The sequence below is a fragment of the Elaeis guineensis genome, chromosome 12, assembly GCF_000442705.2.
Source record: "Elaeis guineensis isolate ETL-2024a chromosome 12, EG11, whole genome shotgun sequence".
Lineage (NCBI taxonomy): Eukaryota > Viridiplantae > Streptophyta > Magnoliopsida > Arecales > Arecaceae > Elaeis > Elaeis guineensis.
In genome coordinates, this window is record NC_026004.2 from 79,229,347 (window position 1) to 79,247,210 (window position 17,864).

The 17,864-nt window shown below is 35.0% G+C and overlaps 1 protein-coding gene across 4 annotated transcripts in view; it reads right to left on the reverse strand.

Moving 5' to 3' along the window:
- Positions 1-15,080: 15,080 nt before the first annotated feature.
- LOC105033275 (SH3 domain-containing protein 2) overlaps positions 15,081-17,864 on the reverse strand; it is a 57,084-nt gene continuing 54,300 nt past the window's right edge. For 3 of the 4 annotated variants that reach the window (XR_012135920.1, XM_073246868.1, XM_073246867.1), the window contains one exon: positions 15,081-15,333. Coding sequence is in view for 3 of the 4 variants with exons in the window: in XM_073246868.1 (XP_073102969.1) it covers positions 15,217-15,333 (117 nt within the window). In the remaining variant the exon portion in view is untranslated. Of the gene's footprint in view, positions 15,349-17,864 lie in introns of all 4 variants that reach the window. The other variant, XM_073246869.1, reaches the window with a different exon arrangement.

Here is a 17,864-nt window from a genome sequence, read left to right on the forward strand (position 1 = left end):
GATTTTTATTTTAAAAAATAAAAAAAAAATTTAGAAAAAAATTTTGTTCTTTTTCAAGGCTGCGCGCAAGAAAGAAGATCCATCTTCTTTCTTGATCTAAAACTTCACGAATTTTCAAATTCAAACCAAATTTTTTTTAATATTTCTCCTCTAAATCTATATGTTAAAAATTATATTTAATCTAATTTTTATCTAAAAAAAAAATCTGAAAGAAGAACTCCTCCTTCAAGGCTGCATGCAAGAAAGAAGACTGATCTTCTTTCTTGATCTTTCTCTCCTTGGGAAGAACTTTTCTTCTCTAATTTTCTGCTGTATAACCAACAGAAAATTTTCTTTTTGATATCTAAAAATCAGTAAGAAAAAGATTCGAAAATATACCAAAAGAAGAGGAGGAAGAGGGGTATGCATGTGGGATGTTGGGGCGTCCAACTCTTGGACGCCCCCTGCTTTCTTTTTCTTTTGGGGTGGCAACCAAGGAGGAGGAGATGGGATGCCTCTTTGTTTTCCATAGGAGGAAGAGAGGCGGCGCGGCATCCTATGGGGTGTGAGGAATTCTCACGGTAAAAAGTTGGGCATTGGAATTTTTCTCCGTGTGAAAAGAGATGGGACGTGTAAATAAATATCACATGGAGTTTGGGTTTAGTCCTATTCCCCAATAGGATTCAAGATCTTGTTCAACTCTAACTAATCCATGAATCCAATCCTAACCAATTTAGGAATTAATTATAACAAACTAACTAATTAGATCCTAGCCCAATTAGGCCCAACCCAATTGAGAATTAGTTAGATTAAAATCCTATTGATCCAGGGATAGAGATCAGGTGCTTCATTTGATATTAGCACTTGATCCAATCAAGCCTATTATTCAATAGGGTTAGATCTAATCCAAGTCTATATAAAACTAATTAAATTATATTTAATTTAAAATAATTTTAAATTCATGCATCTCTGAAATCAATTGGAGTAAGCCCTGTTATTCAATAGGACTGCATCCAATTAATCCAAAGCTAATCTAATTGAATCCAATTCAATTAGATCTAATCCAATCTTCATTGCTCAATCAAATTGAGCCAATTAATAATCATATTATTAATTAATTATTCTTCTAATTTACTAACTATTAGTAAATAATTTATTACAACCTTTGTATAAGATTAATCATCAATCAAATTGATAATTAAATCTTTCAATAATTCATAATTATTGATCAGCCATTTGATCAAACAAGTACTTCTATATGTGTAACCCCATAGGTTCGAACCTAAGCCAGTAGCACAAGAACAATTCTTGTACTAATCGATGTAACCATCTAGCAATGGGACCCAACATTCGGATAGGTCGAATGTATGTTTAGCAACATTCTAAAACCCATGTGGATATAGTTACTGTATAATTCATCCCTTTGACACTTGATGCTCAAGGATGACTAAGAGTAAACTGTCAATCCAAAAAGAGTGATCCACATTGTGTCTCAACCTCAAAAATTCTGTGACTCTTCACTAGGACTACTTTGATCAAAATTTTACTGAATTGAAACGCAATGATGCATCATCTTCAATTTTACTTGGAGTGGTCAATCCCATCTTGACTCACACTCAGACTTCACAAGTACTTGACTGTACCCAGAAACCTTCTGTCACTGAATTAGAAATTCGGCTAGTCCAACACTAAAGCACAGTGAGTTGCTTGCAAGTCACCGAGACAGCCTTAGATCCGAGGGATACATATATCCATATCACATCAGAGCAACCCTTAATAGTAGAGTACTCTGAAAGTAATCATGCTCAGCGAAATATACTCCTACATATCATTCGTATGCCATACCCGTGTCACCACACATCTTGGTTAAGAGGACAACCAACTAATATGGTATACAACAACCTACACTTGATACAATTATTATCCTTGTAACAATTGTATCATTTGATCGCGAGCAGGATTTAAGAAGCACATAATAAATCCTCTTTTATCATTTTGAAAATAGTTCTAAGGACTTCATCATAACATATGAGTTCTATTTTAGAAGTTATATTTCTTATGATGAATCTGCCAGATAATATTTATCATTCTATAATTCATATACTTATATAGAGCACAATCATCTACAACCTAGATGATTAGCTTTAGGACATATTTTTCAACAGCTATGTGATTGTAAAAGTTCACTGGCAAGTTAGGAGTGGCACCCTCTGATGATGGTCCTGTTGTACTGTATAGCACCAGAGCCATAGCTCATACCAAGAAGCCAAAGTTTCATTAGCTTATCAAGTATTTTGCATCACTGCCACTTTATTTAGAAAATCTGTTAAGGTGATGTCAATCTTTAAAGATCGACGAAAAAAAAATTTGATCAATCTATTTACTAAAGCCTCAGTATCTAGGAGTTCTGAGATGATAAATCGAAGATGGATATATGATACTATACTGATTGGCTTTAGTCTAAGTGAAAATTATTGAAAAATATATCCTAAAACCAATCATTTGACGATTATACTAATTATAAATGTATATGAATTGATAAATAATAAAAGTTATTTGGCCTTTTTTATCATAAGATTACATCTTCTAACGAACTCCTATATTGTGATGGAAGTTTTTAGGATTACTTTGATTGATAAAGAAAGATTTATCGCATAGTTCTTAAATTGATTCGTAATTAAACAATACGCTATTACTAGGATGCTAGCGATATCAAGTGTAGGTCGTTGTGTGCCATATGCGTTGGTTGTCCTCGTAACCAAATGGTGTGGAGATACTGGTATGGTATGCAAGTGAGATGTAGGAGTATATCATCATAGAATGTAACTAACTGCGGAGTACTTTGCTGTCAAGGATAATTTGTGAAGGGTATGGGTATAAGTGTCCCTTCAACCTGAGATCACCATGATGACTTGCAAGCAACTCACTGTACTTTAGTGTAATAAATTTATTCATCAAGTATTAGTGAATTAATGAAAGATTAATTAGTAATTAAATTACTGATTAGCTCAATTTGATTGAGCAAAGAGAATTAAATAAAATCTAATTAAATTAGATTCAATTAGGTTTGATCCTATTAGGTTATGAGATGACCTAATTGCTAAGGAAGAAATTTCTCTGATTTGATCAGAATTTTGGTTCAATCAATTTTTAATTTAATTGAGATTTAATTAAAAATTTATGAATCTAATTAGATTGGGTTTCATTTATTTCATTTGGGTTAAACCAAATGTGATTTGGATTTGATTCAAATAAGGAAACCTAGAGTCCATATAAAATTAGACTCTTCCTCCCCATGCACCTCCCACTTTGATGCCAACTTTCTCCATGCTCAAGAGGTTTTTGCATGAGATTTTTTTATGCCAAAGAGGTCTTCTCCCTCCCTTTCTCACATCCAAATCTGATTTGGTTTTGATAAAAGAAATTTTGAAATTGGATTTCAAAGCATTCCTTATCAAGAGAATATGTTCTTATCCAAATCACTCCACACGCCACTTATTTTTTCTCCTTATATGTGTGACACTTTGAGGAGGATTTTTATCATGGGAAATCATACTAGGATCTGATTTCATGTGGAAAAATAAAAGAAGGGCCATCCCTTATTTCTTTTGGGGCGTGAAATTTGTGGAAGGGCGACATATCTAGAAGAGTCCAAGATTCTTAGGACTCTTCACCCAACCCTATTACACAATAATAAAAAGGAATCTATTTCTCACTTTTGTGTGTATAAGAGACTAGAGAAGGAGTTCTCCACATTGAGGGGCTTTGGGGTGTGGTTCTTGTTATGAAAAAGAGGAGGGAGTCCTCTCTCTTAGGATGTGTACAAAACCTAGTCTTCTAAGGTTTCTACCTTAGGGTTTGGGAAGAAAGAAAATAGTTTGTTCTCCATCTTTCTTCCACCTTTTCATCTCCTCTAGAAGTCCATCTTCAACCTCTGACAAAGTTTTAGAGATTTGAAGAAGGGATCCAAATCAGTCAAAAAGAAGATCTTCGCACGAGCTAGCACCCCGAGAAGATCAATCAGATCAGAGCTTCGAGTGGACTTTTCATAGAGGTCGGACGTGTGTGCAGCTGCGAGCAACCAACAAGGATCATCTTTACAATATCTTTCAGTAATGACAATCATCGATCCGTACTCAGATATCGAGTTTTAAACTCAGATAAGGTATGGAGTCTAATTTATAGCACCTAACCTATGGAGTTCTGAACTTGATATCTTTTTCTCACAAGAAGAAGGTATGGAGTCCAATTTGTAGCACCTAACCTAATCGTCAATGTCCAACCATTTATCAAGTATAGCTCGTTGGCCATGGATTGGACAAGCTGATGATATTGGGTTAACCTGATCAAGAACATGGCTTAATTTCTAAAAGCTAAGAATTATTCTTAGATTTCTGAGCTAGAATATATAATTTATTTTGGTTAAGTGGTTGATATCTAGAATTCAAACTAGAGGGTTGGAAACTGATAGAATTGACCATAGAGAGTAAAGATTTAATTAGATGATTGTACTTGTACTAGTTTATTCTAAAACTTTAAAAATAAATAAAAAGGCTTTCATTAATTTTTTGAGTCTCTCACACTCCTCAGGTGGAGAAATAAAAATCCTAATGCGATAAATAATTCTAATGGATGCTGCGGTCCCATCGATGTATGGTACCTCACCTAACAGTTATTGATGAATGTATACCAATGCATGGATAACTTTTTATTCAGATATTTCTCCAAGCATGTTGCAGCAATTTGATCTCTAAATCCTGTGACCCCATCTAATAGTTATTGGCATAATTCTTAGTTAAGTATGACCTACTATTCACCAGTAAGTGCAAAGTCATCATTGGGTCTCTTACTTAACAATTATTGGGCCCAATCCCATCTTTATCCTAGGGCATCTAATGCAATAGAGTGATTGTGCCTTCCTGATGCAACCAAACTACTGTAACCAACTGAGAACGATCAACGTCAAAAAGACACCTACATCTCTACAATAGTAGAAGATCAGTAGACTTAATATTTAGTGAGGAGATTTAAGTTCAGAGCTCTTCTAATTAGTCACATACATCTGATGTAATGACTAATATGGTTTGGATCAGCACATTTCATGTCTGACCAACCTAATCGACATGAGTGAACTCAGATCAACAAGTAACCTATTACAAAATATAATCTCTCAAAATAGCCAATAAATAAAGATGAGTGAGGGTCTCCCCATTGCTTTTCTTAGACACCAACAAATTGGCCAGATCAGACAACGAAATCAATTAAAGAACTACCATCTAAGACTTGCCTTAGACACCAAATTGGTTGATTAGAATCAATTAGGTTAACCTATAAACCCGGCTCGAACCATTGAACCAAATTCGATCTTGATTTAATCAATTCACATCACATGTGAATCAATTTGACAACTACAACTAAATTTAATTTTGAGTCCCTTTGACCTAATCTCAATCAACTCTTGATTAGGTTTGTTCAACTGCTCAAAATCGAAAAAGGTTCTAACTGATCTAATCAATAATCCTATTGTAGTTTAGTCTCTAAACCTAATTTGTTCAACCCATACCCGAAATTAATATTTTGTGCATTAAAATTTAGATCTTAAATTCATAATTTTAGATCTTATAATTTTAAATTTTAATTCTCAATTAAGTGTATTATGTACATGGATTTAAGTTTAAATCTTGAAATAATTTTTAATCTAAATAATTTATATATTATATCTCATACAATTTTGCAGTCTGCAGAATTGAGTGGACTCACCTTGGTACACGAATCGACTTGTCACAGTGAGTCAATACAATATTGAGACAAATAGAAACCTGTAGATCTAGTCTACATAATTGAGTCGTCATCAGCAAATGAGCCGACCTACCAGGATCTCGAGTTGACTCCAACAAATTAAGTCGACGACTCTCCAAGTACTCGAGTCAATCCAATCGAGAATCGAGTCAACTCCACAGGCATACAGTCATAGTTTCATATTTTCATGCAAACAGAACCTAAGATTTTGGATATAGAATTTATAGAAATTAAGTTTTAGATCGTGTGTCAAAATAATATATCACATATAATATTTAGCGATCTAAAATACATAAAAATATATGCATAATCTAATTTAAATCTAAAATATATAACACATATAATTTTTTGTTCGCTGTTCATCTTCATAGAAAACATCACAGTCGGCACTTTTACACGTCATAAGAGAGAACCCATCAAATGGATAAGAGAGGGACTTTAATCCCTTCATCTTCTTATGACTGGACGGCCATGATGATTATCCCAATTTAATTACTAAACTACTAAGAGATTAATCTAATATATCACATATATAATTAATTAAAATCAGATCTAATTATCTTTCACATGTCAAAATATAAACAATAATTTTGAATCTATGCATGTAGGAAAAAATTTTAGCAACCATACTAGATCTTAATTAAATCCTAATTAATATATTCAGATCTAAGATTAATTTCAGATCTAAATAACTCATAATTTAATTCAGATCTAAAATAATTTTAGATCCAAAATAATCCTGTAATCACATTACAACATGCAAAAAATTCAGATCTAACATTAATTGATGTTCTACATCATTCTAAGACAACGTTAGCATAACAGGATTATGCTAGGACAACCTTATTTCAGAATAATGTGGATCATCTAACAACCTTCAGATCTGATTTCTGTAAATCAGATTTCAGATCTGAGAGATTTTCATATTCATATCAGAAAGAATCTGACTCTGATACCACTGTTAGAAATTGCTATGATTTCGTACGTATAATTTAAAAATTTTTCTAAACTTTACGCAGTGAAAGTAAATAAATTAAAATATTTTTAATTTAAATATATACTAAATCTGATCTGAAAATCATAGATAAGATCTTGACACGAAATACTACCTTGATCTAAATATGAAAAGAAAATAAATGTTAGCAAAATCAAATCGGAGATCAGATCTCCATACCTTTGGATTCTGCGATGTCCTGAGTTCCGATCATAGCCACACACGTATCCGACTCTACTGGTATCCACATGAAGATATCTGATCAGAGCATCGAGATCATCGGTGTGCTAGCACCTTGCAGATCTCGCTCCTCAGCTTTAGATCTACATTTCTTCTTCTAGATCTCAAAGAAGAAGATCGCTGCGCGAACTCCTTCACGCAGATCCAAGAATCTGAATCAGATCACCAAGAAGGGAAGAAGAACCTTTCTTCTTCTCTTCTTCTCTCTCTTTTTCTCTCTTAGATTTGATCTCTATCAGATCTGGGCATTGGGATGTAAAGAGAGAAGAAGGGCATGGAGATGATGTTGTGGGCAAGAAAGAACTCCCACAAAAATTAGCGCACGCCAATTTTTTTCAGATTTTTGTCACATAAAAATTCTTTACACATTATATCAGATGAGATTTATCCTATTTTCAAATAGAAATAAAATCTGAAAGAAAGAGAATCCCAATAAGGTGGGGCACCAACTATTGGCCCCCTTCTCCTTTCATGCACGTAAGGAAAAAAAAAGAGCGCATCTCAACACATGCCCTCCCCTTTTGGTATAAATCTAGAAAGAGTCTAAGAGAACTTGAACTCTCTGAGTCATGATTTATCTGGTTCAAATTGGATCTCAATTGGATTCAAATCGAGTCCAAATCGAGTCGAATTCGAAAAGCTGTCAAGCCTGATCCAATCAAGCTTGAAATTCAAATCTGATTTGGATAATTGAACAAATTAGTATTAAATTAAATTAAATCTAATTAAATTTAATTTAATTTGAATTAATTAGAACCTAATTCATAATTTAATCAGCCTCAATAAATTATAATATTTATAATTAAGTTCCTACATTAATAATTAGTAGCTGCCAAAACTGTAACGTTTACAAATTACAGTTTTTAAAATTTAAACTATCAATCTAATTGATAATTCAATATGATCCAATTATTGATCAGGTCATGCTCTTTTGTATGCAGTCCCTCGGTTCTATTCTATCTGGTAGTGAGAATATCGTGATCTCATCACAGTATCATTGAAACTCTTTTTGATAGATTAGAATGATTCCAACTCACCTCAACAAAACCGTTGATCCAAAAATGATCCTAATAAGTTCTCACGATCCACCAGAGATGTCTAGCAATATGTAATGGTAACCAACAAAATAGAAAAGATGAATCCTTAGTACAGTTATCATATGATGCAATCCTCTATCGTGAGTTTTGACTAAACGGAGATCATGGAGAACTCGTCAAACTCCATCGTCAATCTTATGCTAGATTGGTTTGACTCGAGTTCATCTATGAATTTCATAGAAACTCTTTTTCAATATTCACACTTACTCTGATCAGAGATTTTCTGAACTCATCTTACGAATTGCATAGGATTTCTCTTTTTCTACCAAGGTTGATAGATCCCATCTAGGTGCATCCTACTTCAAACAGCGAACCTAAACCTACAATAGCTAACATACACAGTAAGGACCCGAATGGCTAGGGACCAAGAGAACGTGTAGTCAAACTAAGTAGTCTCACTGTAGATAGCCAATATACCGCAGATCAAAGGACCAGTCACACCACTGCAGCATCAGAAAATCACTAACGATGAGTAGATATTCAAGTGATTTCTCATGTTGGTCACACTCAGTACAAATTATTCTCTAACAACCATCTGCACTCTCACCCAGTGCTCTATACGCAGATTCAGACTCATCTACTCTAAAGGGAGGTAATACGTATACTGATCTTGAATGGATTGATCACTATCCTCTGTGACTTCCTTCGATCGAGAGTATTTAAAAATTAATCACTAATGATGTATGTCTCAAATTCTCAACACCTTAAGAATATATAAAATCATCTTTGTTAATTTATAGGATAAATTATGGACACAAATGACATGATTAGTTATAAAGATTGCCCATCAAGTATAAAAATATGCTCTAGAGAAAGGTATGTGTCAGCCAAGATTGGCTTTTAGGGCACACATCTAACATAACATGCCTTCAATATTAGGTTGTGGCAATATGCACATGACTTATAGTGCAACGACTCAGAAAAGAAAGAATAGTCTAATTGATTCTACTTATCTATGGCAGCTAAGCTAAATCATATCAGCCTTGATAGGATCAAGAGGTTTGTTAAGGATGGATTCTTGAGTTTCTTAAATGCCAATTCTGCCAAGATGTAGGCCATGCCTCATGGATAAGACAACTAGTGCCAAAGAACTATTGGAGTTGGTCCACTTCCAATCAATATGGACCACAAAGTGTGGCAGCCCTAGGTAGAAAATAGTATTCATCACTTATATGGATGAATACTCAATGTACGTTATGATCTACTCATTGCCTTTGAAAAGTTTGGCAAGTATAGAACCTAGTGAAAAAGATGTTTGATAAGCAACTGTGTTCAGATCAAGAAAGGGACTCTCTCCAATGAGTTTCAAACTATTTCAAAGACAACGAGATTGCCTCTTAGTGGACCACATTGTGATGTCATTTACAAAATGGGGTAGTTGAGAGACAACATACGACCTGGATGGATATGACCGGATCCATGATAAAGTCTCACAAGATTGTCTTTGTTTTTTAGGGACATGCACTTCAAATTATGGTACAATATTAAATTGTATTCCAAGTAATTAGCATGGCTCACTTCATATGAGATGTGGAGTAGGAAGAAATCAAACTTGACTCCTTTTAGAGGTATGGGATTGCTCAATATATATAAAGAAACTAAATCCCAGCAAGTGGAAGCACAAAGTGACTTATGTTACTTTGTAGGATCCATTAAATTGTTGAAAGGATATTATTTCTGCCATAAGAGGACTAAATAGTCTTCATGGGTAGAATTATGATATTCTTAGAAGAGGATGTGATCTTTTTTGACCAAGATCACTAGGATGTAGACATAGAAGAAACAAGAAATGATATACCTTGGGCTTAGAATAGTATTACTCCCTGAAGAGATTCAGTTCCTTGTGAGAAAAAGCTAGAGAATGAAAAAAAATGCCTAAGTAGTTCACCTAACTAGGTAAGGTTATTCTTGCCACTCTCAATGATGAGGAGACAAATACTTGCAGTTACTAAGAGGCCTATCTAATGCTGATTCCTCAAAATGGAGAGAGGTATAGAGCCAGAAATAGAATAGTAAAACCTATTATTCAAGTGAATCTTCAAGAGGAAAAGAAGAACATATATGAACTTCAAGGCTCAACTCATAGTGAAAAGTTACATTCAAGTACAAGGAGTGGATTATGAAGAAACCTTTTTGCCCACGGCCATAATGAAGTCCATTATGTGTATAAGCTGACTAGGTTGATTTTTAGCCTTAAACAAGCCTCTAAGAGCTAGAATAAGAGACTTGATCAGTCAATAAAGGAATACGGTTTGAACAAACCCAAGGAATCCCATGTTTACAAGAAGGTTAGGGAACTAGCATTACCTTTCTTGTGCCATATGTGGATGATATCCTTCTTATGGGAACTATATGTCCATGATGTTTGTGATCAAGTTGTGGTTACATCACTAGTTCTACATGAATGATAAACATGCTGTATTGGCATTTTTTCCATCGTATCCAGATAAATGCCAATGAGCTTAGAGTCCTAGTGAACTTGGTTGGTTGGCAAAGAAACACATTGAGCCTTCCACAACAATGAGGTTGGTGTGTACAAGCATGCCATTGATATTTGATCAGCCAAAAAGCTGGTGATGGATTGAAAAAAGGATAGCTAGTAGTGTAGGTCAAGCACTTTGATTTTCAAAAACTTCTACCATCGTCACACCAGTTGAGCACTAGGCTATGGTAAGGGTATGGCACTGGGCTACAGTTAAGGTGTAACCTTAGGCTACGGTAAAAAACTAAATTATACCTATTCCAGAATAAAAAGTAGATTAAAACTAAGATAAAATTTAAAGATCCATTAGATTGGTTGTTGAAGAACATTAATATAAAGTGCAATGCAATATTCATACTAAATAGAATAATTGCCCACTATGATGGTTGTCATCTATATCTGACCTCCACTCCTTGCAATGCTGGTAATTGACACTGATTTTTTTTTTGTTGATCCAAGGATTGATTTTGATAATGCCAAAATATCTAAGTAAAAATGATATTAATATTAGCTTGAGAGAATAATTATAGAATTTCTTATAATACTCAAAGGTCATACACAAACTAAGAAGAAACTCTCTTCAAAATAACCAAAGTTCAAGTTTGTTTGAGATTTTAACGAGTGTTGGAATAGAAAAGTAGACCCCTAATCATTAGGACCAACCCCTGAATGTCTACAGGCTTATATAGAAGGCTGTCAATTTTTGAAAGGTTTAGGAGCCAATCTAAACAATGAGAGTTGACCCCAACATTGTTGAGGTAGACGGACACAATCCATGAGTCAAACCCAAGTACAATCGAGTGGACCTATAAACAATCTTAAGATGAAGACAGAGAGCAATGAAATTTGAACCATTCACGAGTCGACCCTAGAGCTCAACAAGTTGACCTCAATAGGATAGGGCCAACCCCAAATAAAAAAAAGTCAACTCCAAAAATATCTCAAGATGAAGAAGGAGAGCAGTAAAAAATAGTCTATTCACGAGTCAACCCAATCACCACACAAGTTGATCCCAGGGTGGGATAAGTCGCTCCAACCTCAACCGAATCAACCTCAAAAATGGCCACAGATACAAGATAGAGAGCTACTCAGAGATACAGTGCTTCATGTGTCGACTCCTCCCAACAATGAGTTGGATTCTAGAGAAGATGAGTCGACCCCTTTCTGTCTGACGGTCTAATGGCTAGTTTTCTAAAACTTTTCCAACGAGAAAGAAATATGGTCAATAGCTATTTGAGCTCTTCAATGGTCATATTTCTACTTTTGGTCATTTTTAGTATATTTAAGCAAAGAATTCAAGTGGGAAATAAAAGATATTGAAAAAGAAATTCATTTAAGAGGGAATTCAAGTCCAATCCTTCAAGATATTCAATTCATCCAAAAAAGAAGAGGAACATGGCTTTGATTATTTGAGCTACTAACTAGGTGACCATTCAAACAATCGTTCAATCCTCTCTCAAGCCACACAGGACAAAGTCAAAGCATTAAAAGAGCTTCATCAATGACTTCCCTTGAGCTTCAACAAAATTTTGTCTGGAGCTTCAAACTCTTTAGTTGTTGTATTTATTACTTTGTAACAAGTTTCTTAGGATAGAAATTTGGAGATAAAGGCCAGTCCAAGCTTGGAATTGGATGAATGTATTTGACCATATCTTGGGGAGATTTAGTTGGAAGGGTTTGATTAGTGAGTCTATACAAATAATTGGGTTTAATTGTGAGCTCAACTAAAACAATCAGACTATAAAGAGAGGATTATAGTTGAAATTTTCAAGTGAGAGATCTTACAAAGTAGATATAGGTGCAGGGATTGGCATAGAACTATTATAAATCTCTTGTATTTATGATTATGTGACTACTTGCTCTTACTTTCTGCTGTATTTATTAATTTTTTGTTTGCACATCACATTCACTCTTTTAATTAATAATTAGAGCACCTAATTTCTTTAATTTTTAAAAATACCAATTCAACCTCCATCTTGGTTTGCTATCTTTGGGCAACAATTTTTCATTATGCACATTCGAAAGTATAGTTATCCTATATCAACTGTCAAACTGATAATCATATCTCATCAATCTCAACTTATCATGAGTCCTCTTTTGCTTCAATCTACGATATAGTTCCGGGCTTGAGAGTTTCTCTAAGACTACTTCAGTCATCTCAATCTATATTTACATACCATAGTTGATCATAGTTAGGTCGAGCCTTTAGTCTTTTTACAAAAACTCTCTTCCTTTGATCTATGCCTTCACACTTGGTGAAATTCATCATGGCTAAACTCTATCAATTTCAACAAGACTTATGTGACTCTATATGTTTTTACTTGATCCAAGTCAATCCATGAGGCACTTGCTTACAACTACCATTTAAGCTACTGAGATGAGGTGTATATAGGCTAGCTATATTCTAGAAAATAAATTGCTGCATGATAGGTGAAACAGGTTGATTAGACTCACCATGCCTCTTACATAAAAGAGATCCTGAAGCCCATGATGTTGCCTTTCAAGCATGGCATTCATCTTTGATATGATATAGGGCCCAAGATTAAGATAGAAATCTAGCTACTAACAAGAACTCCCTCTACTTACGCAACTAGAAAATGTCCAATGTAATCTATGTTGTGCGCTAGTTGAGGTCTCATAATAAGAGGAAGCATGGGGGAAAATGTACTATATAATTAGAGACATCAACAAGGGAAGGATGTCTATATTTTACCGATTGCTTCAGCTAGTAATGTGGTTGATTCACTCACTAAACCCCTTAATAGAAAGCCCTTCACAACTCAAATAAATCATATGGGTCTCATATATACTTCCTTATGGCTTTGAGTGCGAATGGAAGATTATTGAGTATTGTATGCCCTAAAAATTATTTGCATGCTATTGTAAAAGTTTTTCAATTTATAAATATATTTTTTTCTTTTCTATCATCACATTCAGTATAGAGTATATGTCACACATCAATCATGAGCTAAAAAAAATTTAGTACTCCAGACGGTTGATCCAAGTAGATAAAGTATATTCCACAAGAAGGATTGGACATAACTAGGTTTTTGAGGTTTATTCAACCATAAGGTATCACACCTATAAGGTTATCAAGATGGATAGTGACTTCATAAGTTTCTTCTTCACTAAGATTATATCTCACATTAACACCGTAATGTACCATCACATTGAACAATTAATACCAATAATCCACCTTACAAAGTATTGTAGGGGATAGATATATGAAATAAGTGTACCAGCTTGAGTGGTCTCTCAACCTAAAAAGCAAGATATCTTATTATATTCTAGATGTCAATAAATTTATAACCAAACCTATATATCAACCATTACATCTAGGACTTTGTCTTTGATAGGAAGCATAGTGGTTTATTGGATTCGGATACAAGTGAAGATAAAGCTATCCAATATAGAAATAATTTGTGTACATATTGGAATAGGGACATGGCCAGATATATAAGACCTACTGACTAGTCAATAATTTGAAAGAGTTTTGAAATAATTATTTTCATAAGTTATTGTGTTCAGTAATTAATCATTTTTGAAAGAAGTTTTGTACGAATAATTTTCATAATAGATTCTTAACATGATCTAGGATTCTAGTGAGCCATGACATTGTATGACTAGAGTCTGACAATGTTATACTCAATAGTCATACAAAAATACTAAAATGATGAGTGACTAAATTACAGGATGTAGCTTGTGCAAGAACAGGAAGCTCAACCAATTTCATCCTACTTGTCAAGATATCCAGTAATACATTGTAGAATCCATATCTCCATAAAACTTTATGTAATCTTTATTCACTAATATTGTGGTTAACTTATTATGCAAATTATTGTACCAACAAAAGTTGACGCAACCCAGCCTTTATAGGGGCTATAAACAATTATTTCCACACTACTGCCAAACAAATCTGCTAACATTTGATGACAAGAAATCTGCGTACAAGATACGAATTCATAACCATTTGCATGACAATAATAGTAATTATGCAAATATCCTTCATTTAGCACGACTCCAGGTAGACAACATAATGGCGTAAAGCTACCACGAGCTAGGTCAAGGCCAAAGCTTGTTGCTACACTTGCACGGCTCTACAAAGGCATGGAGATAGTAGTAATCTAGCAAATTTTACCAAAGATTAGCATGTGTTTACTAGATTTTTGTGTCCTCATAAACCTGCTTGTTTTGGGGACTCTTATATACAAGCTCTGTTAATCATATGATTTGCAAATTCAACACCAAGTTCAAGTGATTCATGTAATACTGCGTTTCCCATGACTGGCTAAACATCTGACTGTCTTATCATAACATAAATTCCTAAACCACAAGTTTGAAGATTCTAAAACATCCCAAGAAACCAAATTTGCTTCTCCAACGCTTGTAGTACATTACACATCAAAGGGATCATGATCACTTCATCAGTTAACAAATTGGGTTAATAGAGATGAAACTCGAGATCAAGAACAAAATTAAGCACAGAAAGGAAAAAAAAAGAGCCATGCATATAGACATGGATTTTCATACATAAATTCTGATTCTTCATATATGATTCTTGTCAGGTCCAAACCAATCAATACATGTTTTCGTTTAGAGTTTTGCCGTGACACAAGTAAAAAATATTAATAGACTTCAGCAATTTTGCTTGCAAGAACACGTTCCCGTCTTTCAATGTATCCATATGGGAACCATCCAGCTTTCCCCTTGCATTCACCTTCTGCCCAACCATTATTGGACACCTGTGTCGGCAATCACTGGTAGTCAGATTGTAACAATAAGAAAGAGCATACAGTAGCAAAATAGCTTTCTTATTCAGAGAACACATATATAAGGAGAAAAAACGACTGAAGTTAAAAGAAAATATATCAAATAAAGAAAAGAAAAAAAAAAAGAGTGTGCATCACATCTCACCTTGCCACTAAATGAAGGTGTTATTTGTTTGAATGCTTTTCTAACAATAACATTGGTACAATCAGACAGTGACTGTAAATTCCAGCATCTTTCTAATTAACTTTAACTGTACCTTCCAAAATCCTCATATCTCAAAATGTGTGCAACCAGTTTGCATCAATAATAAAATGGCAAGTATGTCGCATTTAATTCAGAAAAGAAATAAAAAAGTTGGCCAGATTATGTGCGTTCAAGGACTGAGAAGAGGAAAAAACCGGAAGCACTGAGAATAAAAAGCAATTAAAGCCAACTTCCATCCAATACCCTTCCAATAGTTATCACAAGTTCTGATGGTTAAACTTCAAAAAAGTGTCCATTTGTTTTCATGTCCTATATGTCGTCATGCATAAAACATGAGAGGGAGTTTATACTACATTTGAAACCACCAATGAATTGAAATCAAGAGAACTGTTTTCATGAGTAAAGAGGCTCAGAAAGACAGTTCACTTCCAATCATATGGAAATCAAGAGAGCAACAACAAGAATCAAAATATCATTTTGTATGGCCTACACTTTGACCTATACCCTGTAAGACAGGTCAAATGCCACATATTCAATGACAATTTCCAAAATCAGTGCCTTAGCAACCAAGTTCATGATTTTGTGACAGATCATAACCACTAAAACAGATGAGTTGACCATGGGAGAAAGAAAACAGGTATACATCCTTTCGATCCTAGCTAAACTAGGCTCCTCTCTTCCACTAGACCAGGTGAAACTCGTCCATCCAATATGAACTTCCATCAGATTGAAAAGCCTTACAAAACTACAGAAACCTTTACTGAATCTTTCCCCATTTCACCCTCCATTTCTATCATTGCAGAATCTAACAGCATTGAAGTGACCCAAGGAAACCTCAGGACCAGGAAAGGAGGCCCTAACTGCTTGGAGCTCCTCCCAGAAAATGGGTTGAAGGATGCTACGAAGTGGGCCATATACACTAAATGAGAAGCCAACTCCTAGTAGATAGAGAACAAGCTACCTTATCCCTTTAAGAAGTGAGAAAACCACCAGCAAAACCTGTGCCATCCAAACAAGCCCAACAAGACCTAGCACTCACCTCACTTCAACACAACCTATAAGCAAAAGGATCCAGCTTCGTCTACTTCAAGCAGCCTACAATGCAGTTATAATCTTTTATAAAACTCTTAATCAGCAGATGCTTCCAGCACAACAGAATCAAAGTCAGGATCCCCAACCAACCACAATAAGAAGGGGATCTCCAATAGCCAATAGGGTCTCCCGCAGAACAAACAGATGATCAGAGAAAACTAACGGCAAAAGTACATCACCAACACCCACAACAGAAAGAGATACAGAGCAACAGAAGATACAGACAAGGGACACAACCTCCCCTAGCGCTAAACAACAAACACAACTGAAATATAGTAGAAGAACACATGCAAAAACCTCTTCAGAAAGTCAAAAATCCCTACCGACTTACACCTAGCACTCCAAGAGTGAACCCTACAAACTAACCTAAACCATACAACCCCCTGAAGACACCTACAGATTAAGAGCACACCACACAGGAAACAAAGACCACACCCCAACCGCACAATCACACTCGACAGAACCTCAAGCTACAAGTGAACTAACCAAGCTCCTGGAGACCTTAGCTGCTTCCAGCCCCTGCAACCTTTTAACCTTCCTTTTTGCTGTAACCGAAGTGATTTCAGAAACCTTCTCCAAACCAACTATAGCTTTCTTCAACACCTTCTTCCTCCTCCTATTCCATAGCTTCTAGCTTCTTCTTTGTCACCAAGGAAGCATCAACATCAGTGACCAAGAAATGATATTGGTTCCCCAATGCCTAAATATTACTGGGGAAAGGCTTCCTCATTATCAACTCATTGTCATAGGCAGAGGCATCTACATTTAGCTTAGAACTACGATTGTTAGCAACACCAACTCCAACACCAGCCCCTCCTGCACCAGCTCTAGCTAACACTTTAGCTTGAAGCCAACTAATGCACTGCCACAGAACCAAGCTCAACCTTCTTTTTCCTGTTCACAACCAAAATGGAGCAACCCTTCCCTATCAATGTCTGGCCTAAGCAGAACAAATTCCTCCCCTTCTTCCAACAATTTGTTGGCCCACCCTTCTTCCTCATTATCAACTCATTGTCATAGGCAGAGGCATCTACATTTAGGTTAGAAGCATAAAAAGAATTCTGAAATTGCCTTACTCAATTGAGTTTTCAGGCCATTTATTTATAGAAAGGTAAAATACAAACATAGAATATACAATTTACAACCAGGCTAACTTACAAAGCAGATTTATAGGGATATTTACATCAAGAAATCAAAGCTGATAAAG